This window comes from Epinephelus lanceolatus, chromosome 11, assembly GCF_041903045.1.
Source record: "Epinephelus lanceolatus isolate andai-2023 chromosome 11, ASM4190304v1, whole genome shotgun sequence".
Taxonomy (NCBI): domain Eukaryota; kingdom Metazoa; phylum Chordata; class Actinopteri; order Perciformes; family Serranidae; genus Epinephelus; species Epinephelus lanceolatus.
In genome coordinates this window covers 26,248,566-26,267,361 of record NC_135744.1, presented here as the reverse complement: position 1 = coordinate 26,267,361, position 18,796 = coordinate 26,248,566, and the positions used below count along the sequence as shown (strand labels likewise).

General features: G+C 40.8%; 2 protein-coding genes across 3 annotated transcripts; one reads left to right on the top strand and one right to left on the bottom strand.

Annotated features, from left to right (window-relative positions):
• Nucleotides 1–237: 237 nt before the first annotated feature.
• kif20a (kinesin family member 20A) lies at nt 238–10,491 on the top strand. Of its 2 annotated transcripts, none has more exons than XM_033651689.2 (19): nt 238–361; nt 1,754–1,927; nt 2,174–2,299; nt 2,388–2,507; nt 3,106–3,244; nt 3,404–3,579; nt 4,206–4,305; nt 4,609–4,818; nt 5,130–5,241; nt 5,341–5,415; nt 5,530–5,673; nt 5,989–6,157; nt 6,272–6,424; nt 6,664–6,803; nt 7,572–7,674; nt 7,893–8,088; nt 8,174–8,265; nt 8,364–8,501; nt 9,233–10,491. In XM_033651689.2, the coding sequence occupies exons 2-19, from the start codon at nt 1,760–1,762 to the stop codon at nt 9,608–9,610; spliced, it is 2,739 nt and encodes a 912-aa protein (XP_033507580.2). In that variant the 5' UTR covers nt 238–361; nt 1,754–1,759; the 3' UTR covers nt 9,611–10,491. The 2 variants fall into 2 exon arrangements, with proteins under 2 accessions (XP_033507580.2, XP_078028548.1); XM_078172422.1 differs by lacking the exon at nt 238–361 and adding an exon at nt 371–515 and having other exon boundaries at nt 1,759–1,927.
• cdc23 (CDC23 (cell division cycle 23, yeast, homolog)) lies at nt 10,419–17,885 on the bottom strand. Its single transcript, XM_033651700.2, has 16 exons — nt 17,747–17,885; nt 17,215–17,287; nt 15,172–15,309; nt 15,024–15,066; nt 14,830–14,935; nt 14,592–14,724; nt 14,233–14,410; nt 14,037–14,134; nt 13,654–13,735; nt 13,244–13,397; nt 12,019–12,138; nt 11,839–11,914; nt 11,689–11,750; nt 11,394–11,472; nt 10,826–10,945; nt 10,419–10,723 (listed from the first exon to the last, which is right to left on the bottom strand). The coding sequence occupies exons 1-16, from the start codon at nt 17,857–17,859 to the stop codon at nt 10,571–10,573; spliced, it is 1,728 nt and encodes a 575-aa protein (XP_033507591.1). The 5' UTR covers nt 17,860–17,885; the 3' UTR covers nt 10,419–10,570.
• Between the last annotated feature and the right edge of the window lie 911 nt (nt 17,886–18,796).

Below are 18,796 nucleotides of genomic sequence, written 5' to 3'. Positions count from 1 at the left end.
AATCTGATACCATGATAAACAGTTAGTTCTTTGATTGTTGTTATTTTGTTCAATACGCATGTATTATCTTAAGTTTTTATTGTATTGTTAAATACCGAAGCAAATTGACAAAAAATATTCCGCTTTCAAAACCAGCGCGACACAAGCGAAGCAGTAAAACATCTCGCCGCGATACTTCCGCTTTCAGAAGGTGACGCGGTGTTGCGTAGATGCGTTGCGCGTGACGTCGCTTGCTTTAGCCAATCGGCGACTCGCCCTGCAGGGGACGCGCATTGTTCAAAAACCAAACGCTGTCGGGTAAAACAATTCAGCTGAGGTACACTGAGCGTTTCTCTGCTTCGATACCAAGAAGAAGCGATAGGTAAGTGTTAGTTTCAGGTAGTTTTGATACAAACTTAATTCAGTGTCTCCGTCTTTATTCAGGTACTTAAGTTTTGGCGATTTATTCAGTAAGTTGAGAACATTTACATAACGTTTCTCGAAACCAGGCGCGCACTTTCGACATTCGAGGTAAGGTTCTATTTTTAACCTTTGGACAATCGATGCTAACAACAATAACGTTACACCTGTTAGTTACGATACAGCTAAATGTTTACCTAGCTAATAATACAGTGGCTTTAATCAAGCTTATGTTAGCCAAAAGCGATATAAGCAGTGTTGTGTTAGTTTGGTAGGAGTGACCACACGGTTTTCAAACAAGGACACAGCTTCTCGTGTACCTTCAACGGTAACTTTACATACGTTAGTCACGCGCACTCCTCGTGTTGAAATTTGGTTGAAATGTTGGCTCCCTACTATTAAAAAAGAATAAACGGCCCTCAGATAAACATACATAACTTACATTAATTGCAAGGATAGTTTAGTAACATTATTCTCTATTTACGTTAGCATAATGGTACCTGGTGCTAAGGCACGAGTATCGTTAACGGTTAGTCGCTTATGTGCATAATAGGTTTCACTGTAAACAAGTAACGTACATATTTTGTAAATACCTTTAGTGCCATCCATCTAAATGAGCAAAATATAACGTTATAGTGTGATTTAACGTGCACTATGCTCTCCAGTGTGTGTCTCTCTGTGGAGGACTGCTTTCCCTTTGCAGTCAACATACTTTTTAAAAATTGATTTCATGATGGTTTTCTTCTGCACTCATACTAAACTCGTCAGGACAGGTGATTGCCCGGGATTTCATTTTCCTGTCTGACTAGTCTTTGAATTGTACTGTTTGGGTTTGAAGGGCAAAGTAGGCTTCCGTCAGTTTCTGTGTTTAGTCACCTTGTCACATGACACACCCCTGTTTAAACTGATCCTTTCTGTACAGTGAGTTGCTGCCAATTCCTCAGTGATGGCCTAGTTATAGGTACTAAAATATGTTTATTCACTGATTTCTTTCTACTGTATTCTGATCAATCCTGTCCCCAAGCATACATGCAAAGGAAAATGACAAAGTTGGCAGAATAAAATTTATTTCCAAGCAGGTTTTCACCTACAAGGAATTTGCTCTGGTCTTTGCATACATGAAATATAATGTAAATGATACAGTACTGCAATAGTCAACAACATAAATACAATACAGCATAAAAAATTGCAATGAAAATATGAAAAAGATGCTTCAAAATATTATAACATAATAAATATGTAATGCATTGCATGTATGCATTTCCTCACATACACAGCCAGGTTTTAAAAGTGTTGCATTTACTTTGCCTTTAGAATAACCACATACTCATTAGGGTTTGTCTTCTTGTAACAGGTAAGCATGGCGCTGACTTTGTCCTCCCCGTGTGGGTTCCGCTCTGATGAGGACGAGGATATGGCTGTGTTTGAGTCTACGGCAGCAGAGCATGGAGGCATGTCCAGGCCACGTCTACCTGAGATCTCTGTCATCTCCCCTGGCCTGGACAACCAGCCGTCCATTTTAATTCCGGTGAGAGTGCTATTTTTTTATGTTTTTGCTGCAGTGCACCCTGTGGGGTTTACAGTGTAAACAAATGAGGTTTACATTCAACATTTTTCCCCAAAACATTCCTAAGGGTGTAACAAAAGCATTTGCAAACTCCTTTTATGAAATGTTTTGTAACCTGTATTTTATCAACTTGTTGTCTTCTCCTTCACAATTTTAGTTCTTCGTCGGCAGCAAAACATTAACTATGTTTTTAATTTGTGTTTCTAGAAAATTGCAGGGAAACCTGCAGCGGTGAGACAAGGAAGCTGTGAGGAAGGGAACACAGAGAGAGTGAAGGTTTTTCTGCGCATCCGACCACTCACTGAGACGGAGAGTGATAGGGGAGAAGAGCAGGTAAGACTATGATTCTGTGGGCCGATAATGTGCATTTATTGCTTTTAGCAAAACTGTACTCTGAGCTCAAGGTTCACTCTTCTTTTAGGGTTGTGTAGCTGTCCAAGACGAGGAGACTCTGCTGCTCAAAGCTCCAAAAGAATCTCATAACATGAGAACAGCAGAGAGGGGCATCACCCAGAGCATGCACAAGTTCAGTTTCTCAAAGGTAGGAGGGTCACACTGGTGCATAGTGTTGAATAAGCATGATGTTTAGTGAGTGTGCATAGTAATCAATGCCAGTAATTAGGGATGTTCGATATTGGCTTTTTTACCGATATCCGATATACCGATATTGTCCGACTCTTAATTTCCAATACCGATATCAACCGATACCGATATATGTGTGGACCCCCCCACCCCCCGTTCGTGGATAGACGTCTACCTAAACGTTCAAGGTTGGCTCAGAAATGCAGAAGCCACAGGATTTATTGCGAGTTGTGCCAAACAAACAAAGATATCTCAAAAACTGTACACCACATCTCTCATATTTTGACATTTTGAGTGAGAGGAGAAGTAGCTGAAGAGTTTGATGTATAATATGTGCATGCTGTGTAAAAGTTGTGTCATTAAAAAAGTAAAAACCGATACTGATAATTTCCGATATTACATTTTAATGCCAATATCGGTAGGCCGATAATATCGGACATCTCTACCAGTAATAAACAAGGAGGACGCTGAAGTAACACATTCCATAGTATTTCTTAAAAAAAAAAAAAAAAAAAAAAGCCACATGCTGATGTTTTCTCATCCCCCATCTTTCACAGATTTTTGGGCCAGAGACCACACAACAGCAGTTTTATGAGTGCGTGATGAAGACGATGGTGAAAGACGTGCTTCATGGAGAAAACCGACTCCTCTACACGTATGGCGTCACCAATTCTGGAAAGACTTACACTATTCAAGGTATACTTGTTTTTTCCTGGACACATCAGTATAAAGCCCAGTTCAGACTGTGATGTTAGTGTTTGTAGCTCTGTAGAATGGTTTTAGATGCTGATACCGCATTCAGTGCTTATGTGGTCAGTTAAATGCAAACTTTAAATCTCAAACTTTGCCCTGCAGGCAGCGGTCGAGAGGCAGGCCTCCTGCCCCGGGCTTTGGTATCCATGTTCAGGAAACTGCAGGGTCGTCTCTACGGTGCCATGGACCTTAAGCCTGTCATGAATCAGGATGTGAGGCACCTTGACTCTGGTGAGGTCAGGGCTGAGGAAATCCGCAGAAACTCTCTGCTCAAAGAGGTAAACAGAACAACAACTTTATGCAATTAAAATGTAATTTCCTTGTTGCACTCTGTCCCAGTGTCTCTTGCTGACAGGTATATAGCAATAATATATCTTTGTATATTTCTGGCACTGCAGAGTGTCAGTTTTAATAACGTTGTCATCCTGATCTCAGGCATAGACAGAGTTCCATCTAGTTCAATGTCAACCAACCTGTAGTAGGTGTGTTTTAAAGCCTGAAAAATATCCAGCTAGAATCAATGACATGACTCACATTAAGTGCTACGGATAGAAAATGACACTTCTTTCTCCACAGTATCTCTATTGAAAACAAAAAAACACCAACAACAAAGAAAGTAATATAAATAAGAGTTTATGTTTGAGTAAAGGAAATGACTGTTAATGGTCTCTCTGAGTGGGTGGGATTTAGAAAACAAGTGAGCCTGTTTTAATGCCACCAAGTTTTGAACTGTCACATAAAAACTTCCAGCACCGGTTACACATCAAACCTTTTTAAGAAAGAAGTCTTAAGTATAAACTTCTTTTATATTATTTTTGTTGATCTGAGTAAACACACTTATTAGAAAGAATACATCAGCTCATATCTGTGTGGAAGACGTTCTAATTCTTCCTGTTTGTTACAGGATGAGAATATGAATTCTCGTCGAGGTGGTACCACTACAGTCTGGGACAGCGGCATCGGAGGACTATCCTCTACAAGTCACATTGCCACGCAGCTTGAAGGTGAGGAGGACAGCAGTGTATTCCAAAGGGAGACACATTTGGCAAATTTGCAAGGCCTGTTGTACTCATATTGTATGATATAGGTGAATAGTGTAGGAAATCTGGATATGGTATTGACAGCAAGGTTACTATTTTACTTGTGCAAAAGCACCAAATTAAATTATATTTGTAGCATACATCCTGTCTCATTCATACTTACTTAGCTGAACCCTGCCTCCATTGCACTGAAATCAATACTGCCAATGCAACTTGCTTTATTTTCAAACACATCATACATTGATTTTTACTTCTCTCTCTCTGCAGACACTGACAGTGTTTGTCTGGAGCCTGACAGCCTTTCACACAGTGGAGATGATCTGGAAGAAGGAGTGCAGTTTTCTATCTGGGTGTCCTTCTACGAGATCTACAATGAGTTCTTGTATGACCTCCTGGATTCTTCACCCTCCCTGCAGCTCAGGAAAAGGGTCACGCTGCGGCTTAGTGACGACAAGCACGGCAACCCCTATGTGAAAGGTAACACTCATTCACAGAGTTAATGTTTATAGAACATTAAACTGTTTCAGTAGTATAGTAAGCTCAGTATACAGCTTCTCCCATGTGGTGTAAGCGGAAAATGTTAAACTGTAAACGGCTTCTTTGGTGCGACTGTAACACCACATTATGAGACACATTGTGCTGAGATGTTGAAATACTTTTACTGGTCTGTTTGCTTTGTTTCGTTTCGCTTTGTTGTATTGACATGGACACTTTAAAAAATCTGTACAGCAGCACATGAAACATTTTGCCAAGTATAACTTTTTTGCTTCTTCGTCTTGTTCTATCAGACCTCACCTGGATCCAGGTCCGCAGTGCAGAGGAAGCATGGAGAATTCTGAGGGCTGGACGTCGTAACCAGAGCTTTGCCAGCACTCACCTCAACCAAAACTCCAGCCGCAGGTAGGGGCACATTAAACTTTAGCCATATTTTGATTTATTTTGATGTGTGTTTGATGCACACTCATTTAATCTCTGATCATAAATTTATCCCCCACTCAGCCACAGCATTTTTTCCATCCGTGTCCTGCATGTCCGTCCAGAAGCAGATCAAACCCAGGCCATGCACATCAGCGAGTAAGTTGACCTTTAGTTAACACACTCTAAATTTCAACTTTGGTTAATTTTGGTATATTTTGAGTTTGCAAAAGCGATAAAACACCGCCGTATCTTGTTTTGTCTCCCTCTTAGACTGACTGTGTGTGATCTGGCTGGGTCTGAGCGCTGTAAAGAGCAGCGTAATGGTGAGAGGATGAAGGAGGCCAGCAACATCAACACCTCCCTTTTAACACTGGGACGCTGTATTGCTGCTCTGAGGCAGAACCAGAACAACAAGTACGTGTTTAACCATAACTTGGAGTGATCGGTTCGATGCGGTAGTAGTGATGTAGTACATTAGAAACACATAAATAACTCTATAGGCCAGTCAGTGAATGTTTGAGTGTAGATTTTTTTTTCTGTTCCCGTGGTCAGAAATGAACTTTCATGCTCAGCTTCTTTCACGATCACTTCTGCGATAATGACAGTATTGTTCCATATCATGTGAGGCAGTATTTCCAAGTGCTTCAAATAAAAGACTTCTCATTTTAAGATATTGGACTGAGCTGTTTGAAAGACAGCTATACTTTAAAAACTTTTTAACCTCCGCAGATCACGACCCCCTCAGGTGGTGCCCTTCAGGGACAGTAAACTGACTCGGGTCCTGCAGGGTTTCTTCTGTGGCAGAGGAACCTCCAGCATGGTGGTCAACATCAACCCATGTGCCTCCATCTATGACGAGACCCTCCAAGCCCTCAAATTCTCAGCTATTGCCACTCAAGTAAGGAGCATCTCCTTTATACTGTTCATCTAACTTCTGTGATTTTTAGAGCTAGTCTTGCATGTAGGGATGAGACCAAAGAAAAAAGAGAAAAAACATCCCTCGTCATTTCAGCTGGTCCATGGCCCGTCCACAAAGACCAGAGTGGCCTACATCCTGTCCTTGCTGCGTGAGCCAGCAGCAAACGGTAACGACAGCTTGATAATGGAAGAAGAAGAAGATGAGAGTGATGTTGAAGATGGAGATATCACCATGTTAAATACCGAGGTAACTGCCTCCACAGTTATGTGACAGATAAATGTTCACTATTCTCCATCCACGTCCATAACCAATTGTCTTTACTTTGAAAACATTCTCATGTATGAAGCCATTAATGCTTTGCGTAATTGATGAACACCTAGATAATGCCTTTCAGATCAACTACAACCAGTTTTTTAACAGCATTTTAAATGTCTCAAAACACACACTTGTCCAGTGTTGCTAACAGCTGACTGTGCTTTCTGAAGGCTTTGCTGCAGGCCATTGATGTCCTGAAGAGAGAGGTGCAGCGCCAGCGGGAAGAGAAGGAGGCTCTTGAGGCAAATGTGAGAGAGCAGGTGGTCTCTGAGATGATGGAGATCATCAATGGGATGCAAGAAGGATTCAGGTGTGTGTCTGCTTTGTTTAGACCAAATGTTTTTAAGATGCCTACATAAAGCCCTGTTTCCACCAAACATTTTCAGTATTTGGTACCTTTGGAACCAAAAGTAACCCTTCAGACATGGTACCTAGACCCTAGCGTTTCCACCGCAAACAGTACCCTTAAATGTGGGCAGGGTTGTTCACTCACTGCTCCGTCCAGCACTCACTGTATTTCCTCCTTTATCAGTTTGCACCTTGTTTATCGTCCACAGAACGAGGCTGCACGCCAACATTTTCAGAACAAAATAGAACAGGCTGCAGTGAAAGTCTCTCTCCATGGGATATTTAAAAATAGCGGGTTTGTGCATTTAGTCCTTCTAAGGCAAGCTCAGGGGTTTAGTGTTGCCGGAGCCCGCAGTGAGGATACAGTTCACATAATTCGGTCTAAACAATATATATTTTTAAATGCTTGAAGATCCACTCATTACTAAAAGAAATCCGTACTGAACTGTACCGTACCGCTTGGTGATAACGGGGCACAATACTAACCAGGCTGCATTTGGTACATGATAAAAGCATTTCTTGCAATGACATGTGAGAACAGCCCTCTTGTAATAGAATTTGTTAGCAGTTGAAAAGTGAAGCAGTTTCAGGAAAACACAAATGATTTGCATTCCTTGTATTTTTTTCATCAAAGAAATTGCCCTCAAAGCTGTAACATTAGAATAGTGAGAAAATGCTGGAATTTGAAATGAATGCAGATCCTGAGTTGCAATGTGTTCCTGCCCTACAGTGAGACCTTGGAGGCAGAGAGAGCTCTAATTGAAGAGAGATACGAAGACAAGATTACTAACGTGCAGAAACATTTGAAGAAGTTCTACAGCCAGGAGCTGAAGGTGAGAGATAAATCATCAGCCATAAGTTGGCATTACTTCCTGGCAGTGTCTGTCCCCAGGGTTTCAGCGCACATATAATCTGCAAAACTCTGCACTCTAGTTAAATGAGATCTTTCCCCTATTCAAAAAGTATCCACAATGTAGTTTCATTTGTAATCCTGTTGTTGTATCTGTGTCGATATTTTTGCTAATTTTTTTCTTTTCATCCTCCCTTTTAGGAGCGTGATCAGGAGATTGAAGCTTTGTCTGCTGCACTTGAAAAAAACAAGGCAGCTGAAGTGGCGCCTGTGTTGGTGCCACAGGAAGATGCTGAGGGGCCTCGACGCTCTCAGCGCCTCACTTCTCAAACAGAAGTCGGCAGACTGCATGCTGAGCTCAACCAGTGTCGTGTTGAGCTGCTCACTAAGTCACAAGGTGACTGAAATACTGCTCAGATAATGTGTTGATGTTAGGATGTTGCTAGTGGTAGCTAACTGTCTTGTTCTGCTCACCTGTGCAGAGCTGACAAAGCTGAAGATGCAGCTGGAAGTCCCAGGCTCAACAGGCACCCTCACTGGCGCCGCTGACCGCAAGCTGGAGGATGGTCAACGGGTCAGTTACTGCTCCACTATATGAAATGCAACATTGTTTTTGCTGCAGGCGAGTGTCTTCATCCTCACAAAGACTAAAATTCTGACTCTGTCTAACAGAACCTGCGTCAGCTGCGCCTGGATTTGCAGAGGCTCGGGTTAGACTTGCAGTCTGGTGAACGAGCCTGCTGTCGCAACACAGGAGGGGAAAGGCTGCGGCAGGCACTAACAGCTGCAGATGAGACACTGGCCAAACAGGTAAAGCCACAGATACGTACTTTATATTATTTTAACCATTTCAAAGGGGCTAAGCCCTCTGTGCTGTGAGAAAAGGTGAAAAAAGCATTCAACTAAGACACTGTTTGGAAAAGTATTCATTTGAATGTAGCTCCGAAGTTAAGCTTATTTATTTTGTTGGTGATAGTTTTTGTCAATTTATTGAAGTTACTCCAGACTTCAATGTGATTTAGAGGTTACATTTATTTTCTTTCATTGGATAAGACCAGTTTGAAACTGGACATTTTTAAAAAAAAAAAAAAAGCTCTCTATTGCAAATGGAAAAGTAACAGCAGCTGAAGCTCAGCTGATAAAGAACTAGCTGAAATCACATACTGTCATCTCTGTAAGAACCTCTGCACGATTTCAGTTAGGGCAGAGTTATGATAGTAATTACACGTCTCCTCGCTTTGAGGCTGGTTATAGATTCTCTAACTTTAGAGAAGCAGAGACTATTAGTATCTGTTTAAAGTGCAGCTCTCAATTGAAAGTACTTTTGTTTTTCTCTCCCTCTGCTCTCTTCACTAACAAGCTTGACACACAGCCAGCTTTTAAACTAAATCTAGGTCTCTAACATCTACACCAGGTGATTAGTGTGCAAAAGCATGATCAGAAGTTTCACTGTGGCTCACTTCTCTCTCTCAACCTCCCACCTCATCCTTCACTCCCCACTCTGTGGTCCTGTCTAACCCTGTTGACTGACTTCTTCTCAGGACCAGATCCTTTCGGACCTCCAGAATGGCCTGATGCTTGTAAAGGCAGACTTAAGACGGAAAGCGGAGACCCTGGCCCAGACACAGGCTGCCCGGCCCCAGCTGCCCCCGTCAGGCTCTGCTGCCTCCAACACACCAGCTTTCTGCAAGAAGAGGGGCTGTGGGGCCGCTGCGCCAAGCGACACAGAGAACCGGCCTCCGAATAAACGGCCCTTTTTCCAGTCTCTGTTCCCGACACGCACCCCAACGCGTAAATACAACACTCGTGCTGTTGAAGAAGCAACCCTTACCCCCTCCTCACGAATCTTGCGGTCTCGCCAGCAGTCTCCACCTCCCAGTCCTTTCCCCACCCCCCGTAGTCTCAGGGGGAAGTACTGAGCTCTTTGGAGTGCATCCTCTTTGATATTATGCAGAAAAGAGTTTTATTTGCTGGTAACTTTATAGTATTTTTATACTGTTTTGTATATAATCACTGTTTGCAGTGCGGTTAACTCACTGTTGTCATGCCAAATATACTTCTGATGTTCATGCCAGTAAAACAGTTATGCTTTAAATGGGATTGCAGTACACTACCAAGGGAGTTGAGGTGTTCTTGAGCAGTAAAGCTGCTCAGTGGCTAATGGTTATGGACTGCATAGTTAAGAATAGTGCATGTGTGTGTGTAATCACCCTTCACTGCTTCTGCACCTCCTCTGCATGCCTTTGCTGCAAGTACCTGTTTTCTACAATAAACTCTATGAAAACATTGTAAGTGTCTATAGCTGAAAAATGTATTTTATTTCCATGCACTGTAGAACATGAAAATGACATTACAAAGAAGCAGTCCTAACAGGTATGTTTTATCCAAACTATTTACATATATACAGCATTGATGAGGCCTGACTGCAAGTCAAAACATGGTGTTTGTGTGCTGTCTTTGTTCTGTGTGTGGGTGGATGTATATATGTAAATAGTTCAAGGTGTCTTCTTTGTACTGAGTGTCTGCTCTGATGGATCTTTGTGCTTTTTTTTTTTTTTACATTTACTTTTACAATTGTTGCATGTTTATTAAACGTATTCAAACACTTTTTGTATTGCTTTGACTAAAGTATGTACAATATGCTAACTGATCCAGGCATTCATTTCAAGAGCTTGCTTTTACATTACATTGTGTCTTATCCTGGACAAAAATGATCAGGATTGCAACTTTTACAAACAAATGTCATTTTAATGTCATTAACAAATCTCTGTGCCAACAAATAAATCCTTCCAACACTGTCTTTTGGCAAAGTCAAACCTCCCCAAGCAGTTGGATTTACAAACTGTCCATTACAAAGCCAGTGAATAGGCGGGTGGGTGTCAGGGTGTGAAGGAGATAAGGTTCAGCGGAGACACCCTCCTGACGGGAGTGTTGTTGTTTGAGAGCGGAGCGAACAGATCTGCTGATGGCGTCTCGATCTGATCTCTGACTTGTGAAATTTGCCTCAGCAGAGCCTTTCCCTCTTCGCGAGCCTACGAGCAGAGTGACCACCGACACCAGTTAGTGCGTTACTAATACTTCCTCTCCACTGCAGTGACTAGAACACAGTGCTCACATCATGCAGGCACACTTACGTCATTGTAGTCGCAACAGCGTTGGGCACAGAGGGACGCCTCATCGTAGAGCTTGTTCTTGAAATAGTACTGACCCAGGTACCGCAGGGCTGTGCTCACCTCCGCGTGCTCCAGCTGCTCCTGTGATGATAAGATTTTAGTTGAAGTGGATTTCTTCCAAACAAATGCAATAAAGGGCAAAAAACATTAAATCCTTTTTGATTGGTGAACATCTCATTTAAAAACCACAGGCATTAATATGCTGCTCTAACAGCCTCCAGTCTTTTCAGTTCATCCCAAAGGTCTCAGAGGGGGTTGAGGTCAGAGCTCTTAGCCAATGAACTTTTTCCACGCCAAACAAAACCATTGCTTTGTGCACGTGTGAATAATCATGTAGAAACAGTAGCAAGCCAAACACAAACTCCTGCCACAAAGTACAACTATTTGGTGTTGCATTAACATTTCCCTTAAGTGTAACTGAAGAGCCTGGCCAAAACCATGGCTACAGCCCGGATCAAAACCACACACAAGTCTGTTGGCAGGAGTGTCAAAAAGTAGCATATGTATTTGGATCCTTTATAATGCTTACCCCACAAGAGAAAATGTCTTTGATGTAAAGCATGTAACACTGGGCAGCATCATCAGACTCATTCAGCTGTTCATGGAGCCTGCCAAAAGAATAAGAAAGAATTCACATTGGCTCCTATTTCTGGGTGATACAATTTACATGTTGACATAATGACAACAGAAGACAGCAAGCTGCAGAGTGGATCTTCATTTTGTGCTTAAATTTTAAATAAAATGTGATGTGAGCGACATTTTTTTGAGACCACATGTTGTTTGATTTTCTTCAATCACATTTCCTCAGGATACAGCACACTTACTTTGCCAACTTGAGAAGAGCCATTTTCTCGACATCTCCGACAGAGTACGCCCTCCAGTAACACTAGACAAAAATAGAATGTGTCAAAAACCAGCCAGAAAGCTTTGTGAATTTACACACCAGGAGTCGCTGGCAGTTGTAATGTACGTACCTTTTTGGCTTCCACTTGCTGTGACAGCTTTTCATAGCTTTCCCCCAGTGCGACCAACATGCGTGAGTCATTAGGCCTATGGAAATACATCATTGTATGTCAAAATAAATTATGAGATTTATATATCTTTCTACATAACTTTGATTCTTAGTAACACCTGCAGTTTGTCAACATCCATACCTGAGCTGGTGAGCTTTTCGATAATAGTACAAACAGTAAAAGGGCATCTTGAGGATCTCATATGTCTGACCCAGGCCATACCAGGCACGGTAGTCTCGCTTGTTCACTTCAATGGCATGCCTGATAGGAAACAGTAAAAACAAGGAAACAATACAGCTGGTATGAATCGTCCACACTGCTGTGAAAGATGTGGCAACAAGTAACTAGACACTGTCTTGAGATGCCATTTGCAATACAGTGATCGGCGACTTGAAATGAATGTGGGCCAGGGATGTTAAGTGGTGGGACCATTGACCCTTTCCCCACTAGAGCCAGGTGTGGGGCTGTGTGCCTGCTCTCGCTGGATTTCTGACCACTACTATAATCTATTCCTGACCATTCCCACAGGGTGTGTGTCAGCTGCTGCCTGCCCACACAAACACTGACCACACACCCATGCAATAATTGATTATCAATAGATTGAGTCTTCTCCTGTCTCACAAGGAAAATACATCATTTTACTGTGGTATTAAGGAAGCTATGCATATCTGTTGGTAATAAGTAGCAACATTACGTCTTAGTGCATAATTACAGTAATTCTGGTGTCTTTGAGATTTGCTGTATTATAATTATAATCTGTAATATTCCTGACAAATTCCTCCAAATGTCCAATTTATATTACTTTTCTTTTCATTGTTATGCCCTGCTATTATCTTCTTTTCCACTAAACTTGTTGATGTCTCCATCCTTCATGTTAACTAATCTCCAGGACCCACATGTTAATTGTTTTAACCACCTGCTCTCACCCTCAATAAAGATAAAACTGCCTGCTCCTGCATGATTTGTGTTGAGCCCAATCCCAATGCAGTCCTCTATTTCCTACCCCCCTACTTCTGGCTCCCTTGCTTGGACCACAGCCATCTTGACCTCAGCCTTCATTTTGACCTCAACTACACACCTGTGACGACATCACGTTGACAGAATCTGTCCACAGATAGACATATAAACACCTGGCAAAATACTCAAAATGGCTTCTGTCTTAGTACTGCTAGAGTAGCTGCAACTAAGACCACGTTTCGCCATGATGACAAACACACACACACACAGACTTACAAAGTGATAACAATAATAGCCGTCACAAAGCTGTCACAGCTGGTAAAAACGTCATCATTTACCCACTGCATAAGACACTGGTATAGCCACCAAATTAAGAGCAGTCTATGCTCTACATCATCTTCAGTCTGACCTGTAGGCCTGGATGGCAGCTGAGGTGTTCTTCATTTCCATGTATTCGTGGCCCATGAGAGTCCAGGCACCGAGGCATCGAGGGTTCAGTTTGAGGGCCCGCTGGAAGTACAGAGCTGCCTTCTCATGCTGAGAGCGTAAGCTATAATAGTTACCTGTGGATGAGAGACAACTTATTACACACATAACCCTTTTACAAAATACGCAATACAAATTAACTGACCGGCTGATAAATTTGTATGGGACATAAATTAGAAAAGAGCGAGCAAATACACCTGTGAAGCTGTAACCAGTTAATACGTTTGTGCTGTTACAACACACTTTTATGAACTCATCAATTAATCGTTTCATTGTTGAAAACTTATGCTGCAGAATCAAACAGTGGCGTTAGTGTCGATCAGATTATCTTACCGATAACACAGCATGTCTCCACTCTGTACTTGTCGATCTCCACCAGGTTGTGGGCCAAGTAGCTCAACTCTGGCTTCATGCTCTGTGGAAAGATTCATTACCATCAGCAACAGGAAACAAACAAAATAAAAAATCTATATTTTATATTTATTAATGTGTCTTCACAAGAACATCAATCTGTTCAAGACCAGCTATTTTTATTTCACTTAGATCCTATTCTGAAAGCGTGACTCAGAGAGGCCATATAAAAACATCAAGATACCCCCTCTGCCACTAAGCATCTGTCCCACTTAAATGTTTATCCCTACTGGCTGATACTTTTGAGACGTCTAACCTCCCGGTGAGAACATACTTCTTCAATTCATCACAAGTGGTGAACTCACTTTGACATAGAGCAGGTTGGAGAATGTGTCCATGTTGTCGATGCGATACGGATCCTGCTCCCTCAACTCGTTGAAGAGAGCCAAAGCTTGGTCAATATCTGAAATGAACAGAAACAGAGTGCTGCAAAACTTCACCTGTTCCCTTGACGTTACTTCTGACAGGCAAAATCTCAAAATGAAAAGGTAGAAAATGAACCTCTGATGTTGTGGTAGGCCACGGCAATCTGTGAGATGATGTAGGTGCTCTTCGAAAAGCCGGCCTCCATGAGGTTCTGGTATTTCTGCAGCGCTTCTTTGATCATCTGCAGCTCTGTGTACATGTGGGCCATGAAGAAGTCTTTAATCCAGCAGTCTGGCAGGGACAGTGACTTCAGCTGGGGACAAAGACCAAAAGACCAGGGTAGATGGAATCATTTCAGCCCATATAATTACCTGAGATGGAACTTCTTTTGGGTTTCTTTGAATTAACTGAATATGAGAAAGTTTTGTTTTATGGGAATATAAAGTTAATGATACAATGCTATCTAATGTATATGAATAGACAAAGGTAGTTACCATTTCAATGTTGGTGACAAGGTTACTAAGCTCCAGCCAGGCTCCCCAATGAAGAGGAAGCGCATGAATTGCCTCAACAAACACCTCCACTGCCTCCTTCAGCAGATCCAGCTTTCGTAGCACCACCCCATACCTGTGTTACCACATTCACAAACACATGTACAGTTTATGAGCATTCCACTGTATTCCTCTGTTTACTCTGAGTAAAGTATGTACACACTGGAGGAAACATTCTTACAGGTACAGGGTGAACCCGTCCAACTCTCCTGCTGTGTGCTTCTTACTGAGCTCAACCCTCAGTTCTCGCAAGGCTTCATTGCGCACCTGACCCTTCTCCAGAGGACCTGGTACCACACACAAAAAAATAAGTTTTAAAAGGGGAAAAAAGTACTTTCAGTTCTCTTTAAAAAGGTCAAACAGACAAGTCCTCACCCAGGCTGTCCACAGTCTCATCGTCCTTTTTCTTCTCACCTGACTGAAGACAAAGACAGAAAGTTTCAAAATGGTTCACAAGCATTGTAATCAAAATAAAATCAAAGCTCAAAGGATGTGGACACGAAAGATATCTACAGAACCTTACCAGGTAGCGAGAATACATATAGAGGAAATAAGCCTTCTGACTGCAGCAGCCTTTCAGAAAGTAAGCGGCACGGTCATACTCTTTCAGGTCAAAGTAGGATTTGGCCAGTGTAAGTGCATCCAGGTCTTGTGCATCTTCCTGTATTTGAGAAAGACAAAGTAAAAGAAAAGTTACCATAATCACATGTATCAAGTCAATTTTATTACTAAAAAAAAAGAAGATTAATCTCACTAAAAAACAAAAAGGGCTTTCATAAAGTTGTAACTGTAGGTCACTTCTGAACACATGATCAAAAGGCAATCTTGCATTCTACATAATAAAATCTGTCACCAGGGGGCAGTATAACTTTTCCCTTCTGGAGAAAGAGACACTACCAATAAATATTAAATGGCAAACCAAACTACAGAATGAAGTTCCACAGCTCTGTTTATCCTTTCCTTGTGTAAGACAGCTGACTGAGTTTTTAATGCTCCAAAGTATGTTTCTGCTTCTTTATCTTTCTTGTTATCAACAAATCCCATGAACAGACTAAAACTAACAATGAATGGATCCTACTAACAAGTATTGCATTTGTAGCCAAGTCCTGATTTACTTATTCCTCTGTGTCACAGATCACCACTGTTGTCTAAAAACTACTAAAAAAAAACATAAATGTTCACCATTCCACTGGGTGATATGTTCCATTATCAAAATGAACACGGGCACTGTAGTTTATTTAAAGTAGATCCCACATACACAAAATAATTTTGGGAAACAAATTAGCCTTTTGAGGACTTAAAGTATATATTTGTTATCTATTTTTAAAGACTTAAAACTGTAGGGACTAATGTGGTTGGGGGCCACTGGTGGAGGTTTGGCTGCATTTTGAGGAAATTTGTATAATATGATACAGAAAACATCTACATTTCTATTTGATGGAATGATAATGCAGCAACAAATCAGGACACTGATACTGAACTAGGACAAATCATGCCCTGCCAAAAAAGCAAAAAACTAGTGTGACTTATCAACACTCTAATTCTGTTTCTGGGGTGAAACATTATTTTTAAAGGATTTATTTTATATGAAATAAATATGATTTACAAAATATTTTGATCTGTCTTCATTTTTTAACTTGTAAACACCCTGTCCCAGACAAGAGTTCACAACTTCAAACAACTAAATAATGTGTTGAAGCCTTTAATGTGTAAAACTAACAGTATGTGCTGATTAAATCGGTGTCAAAATGTACTGTTACATTCAACTTTGTTTTCTTTCTTTTTCCCTTTAAAGCTGTGTCAAAGATTTTTTGTCATTTCCGTCAGATTTCAACAAAAACATAATTTAATCGTGCATAAAAGGGGTCAGCTATATGCTAAAGATTACAGTCTCACCTCCAGGTTTCCAATCGGGTGGAAATGCTGTTCAAGCACTGGTAAGCTTTCTATTTATCTGGTGAGTCTCAACCATGACATTTCAACTCCCTAGCCCTTCTAAATCAAAACTAAATAAGAACTATAGTTTGAAAATGAGTATTTTGATAAGCACCAAGAGAACTTTTAGCACCACTGAAAAGTAAAATGTCTTCTCACTACAACTGCTGTGAAATTAAAAAATATATAACTTTTTGTCAACTCTGTAAGACATCATCTCCGTCAGACTTCACCTCTGGTATCCATTATGTATGCTATTTAAGAAAAAAAAATCACCGGGAGGTTAGCTCATTACAGGCTTTAATAGTCAAGACTTTGATCTTTTAAAATATATTTTCCCAGCTTAATTGAATGGGGGAAAAAAGGTTTTGTCCCAATTCTCAAGAATGAGCGAAACTCATTATTGGGTTTGAAAATCTCCTCTGGTGTCAACATTACACAGCTCCAATGAAAAGCTGAAACATCCTGATAAAGAATATAATGTATGTATGTGACCCTATTAGAAAGCATGGGATACAATGATTAATTTAAACCCTCAAGCTACGTCAAAGGGGACCTGAGGGAAACTGGATGGTAGAAATTTAAAAATGACATGGAAACTGAGTCGATGCTGGCAGTGCACAGTACAAACCTCAGTAAAAGGAGGCGATGGGGGTAATTCATCTTTGGGAAGAGGCTCCAAAGCAAATGCCAACTCAGAAGCCCTAAAATGTAAACACAGCAAGCATGTGACAACTGTGTCATTGATTACAGTCGTTTAATCACACCAGATTTCTCCTTGCAGCAAGCACAAAGTAATTTTGTCCAGTAACTTTACAGTTACATCTATTAATCGACAACAATTAGCTTAACGACGTAAATGGTAAAGGAAAAATATTGTTGCACATCGTGTAGCGTTTATACACTTTATTACAGCCGTATTTAATTTTCAACATAAGTAATCAACAACGCTCTTAACTGAAATGTATCATTAAAAGTATCGTTAGTGTTAATAGTTTTAATCCATTTTAGCTTAATTGTTGCAACCTAACGCAAATGAGACTTGTCAAAAGCCCTGCTAACGTAACGTTAGCTAAATGATAACTGGCGGTAACGCTTAGTCTGTAAGGTAACACAGCAGAAAGACAGACAGGTAACGGCACATTAGTCACAGTCAGTCTCACCATTTCGCGCTGTGTAAAAGTCCTCTTTCTTTACAAAGCGATATCACCGATATTAGCTGTTTCTTGATTAGCATCAGGTCTCCAAACTCACTACAGAGAGCCGCCATTTTCATATTTTACCAAGCTTGTATGCGATTGGTGGAAGTTACAAAGAGGTAGTCCCGCCCACCAAGAATTATGTCACTTCCGCTTCGCCCTTGCTTCCACAATAAAAGCATTGTTGGCATTTTGTCGTGAAAAAAAACAGCATTTGCAATTAAAACCCTGTAACTTATCTTTAAAAAAATCACACGTATTAGTGTGCTCGCCTGCACATATTACATTTTAACACATCCACATATACCCAGTCAAATAACAGCATAGTCAATGCAAGTTGTATTTTTCCACAATATTTCTTATAGACCTAGTCAGTAAACTACATTATTAAGTAAAGGCAGAAGATCAAGCACATAATACAGATTTTTCAGTAAACAATGACACCTAAAAACTTAACTTACTAAACTTATTGACTGAAAATATGCATTATGTTATGCAGAATATCAGTTTTAATTTTCAAGGTCATGCACCAGAACATCTCTCTTCAGCCACCTCAACACTAAAGTTAATGTCAAGGTTCTTTAATGTCAGACTGCAACATGTGGATTAGAATTCTAATGATTTCTCCATAAAATGTATGAGGTTTCACTATATATGTGGAGGTGGAGGCAGGCTATGAGTGTACAAGTAGCCTAAATGTAAAGCAATTGAGTTTTTCTAGGAGTAGAAACTTATTTCAGCTCCGTCAGTAGCCTCCAATAGCCTCTCTACCTCATTTTATTCAAAGCTTTGTAGCTCTGATGCATACACTTAAATGCTTCACTCCAGCCTGCACAGCTTCAATCTTTTTATTTGTTTGCCTGAATTGTGGCTCTTAAATGGTAATGTCTTGTGTCAGTGGAACAAATGTTGCAATTTCAGAAGTAAAAAGAGGCAATGCACTTAAAGTAAAATGGTGTCTAATAACAAATGTATTTTGTAACATTTATGCAGTAACTTAGTATGCACAGTGGT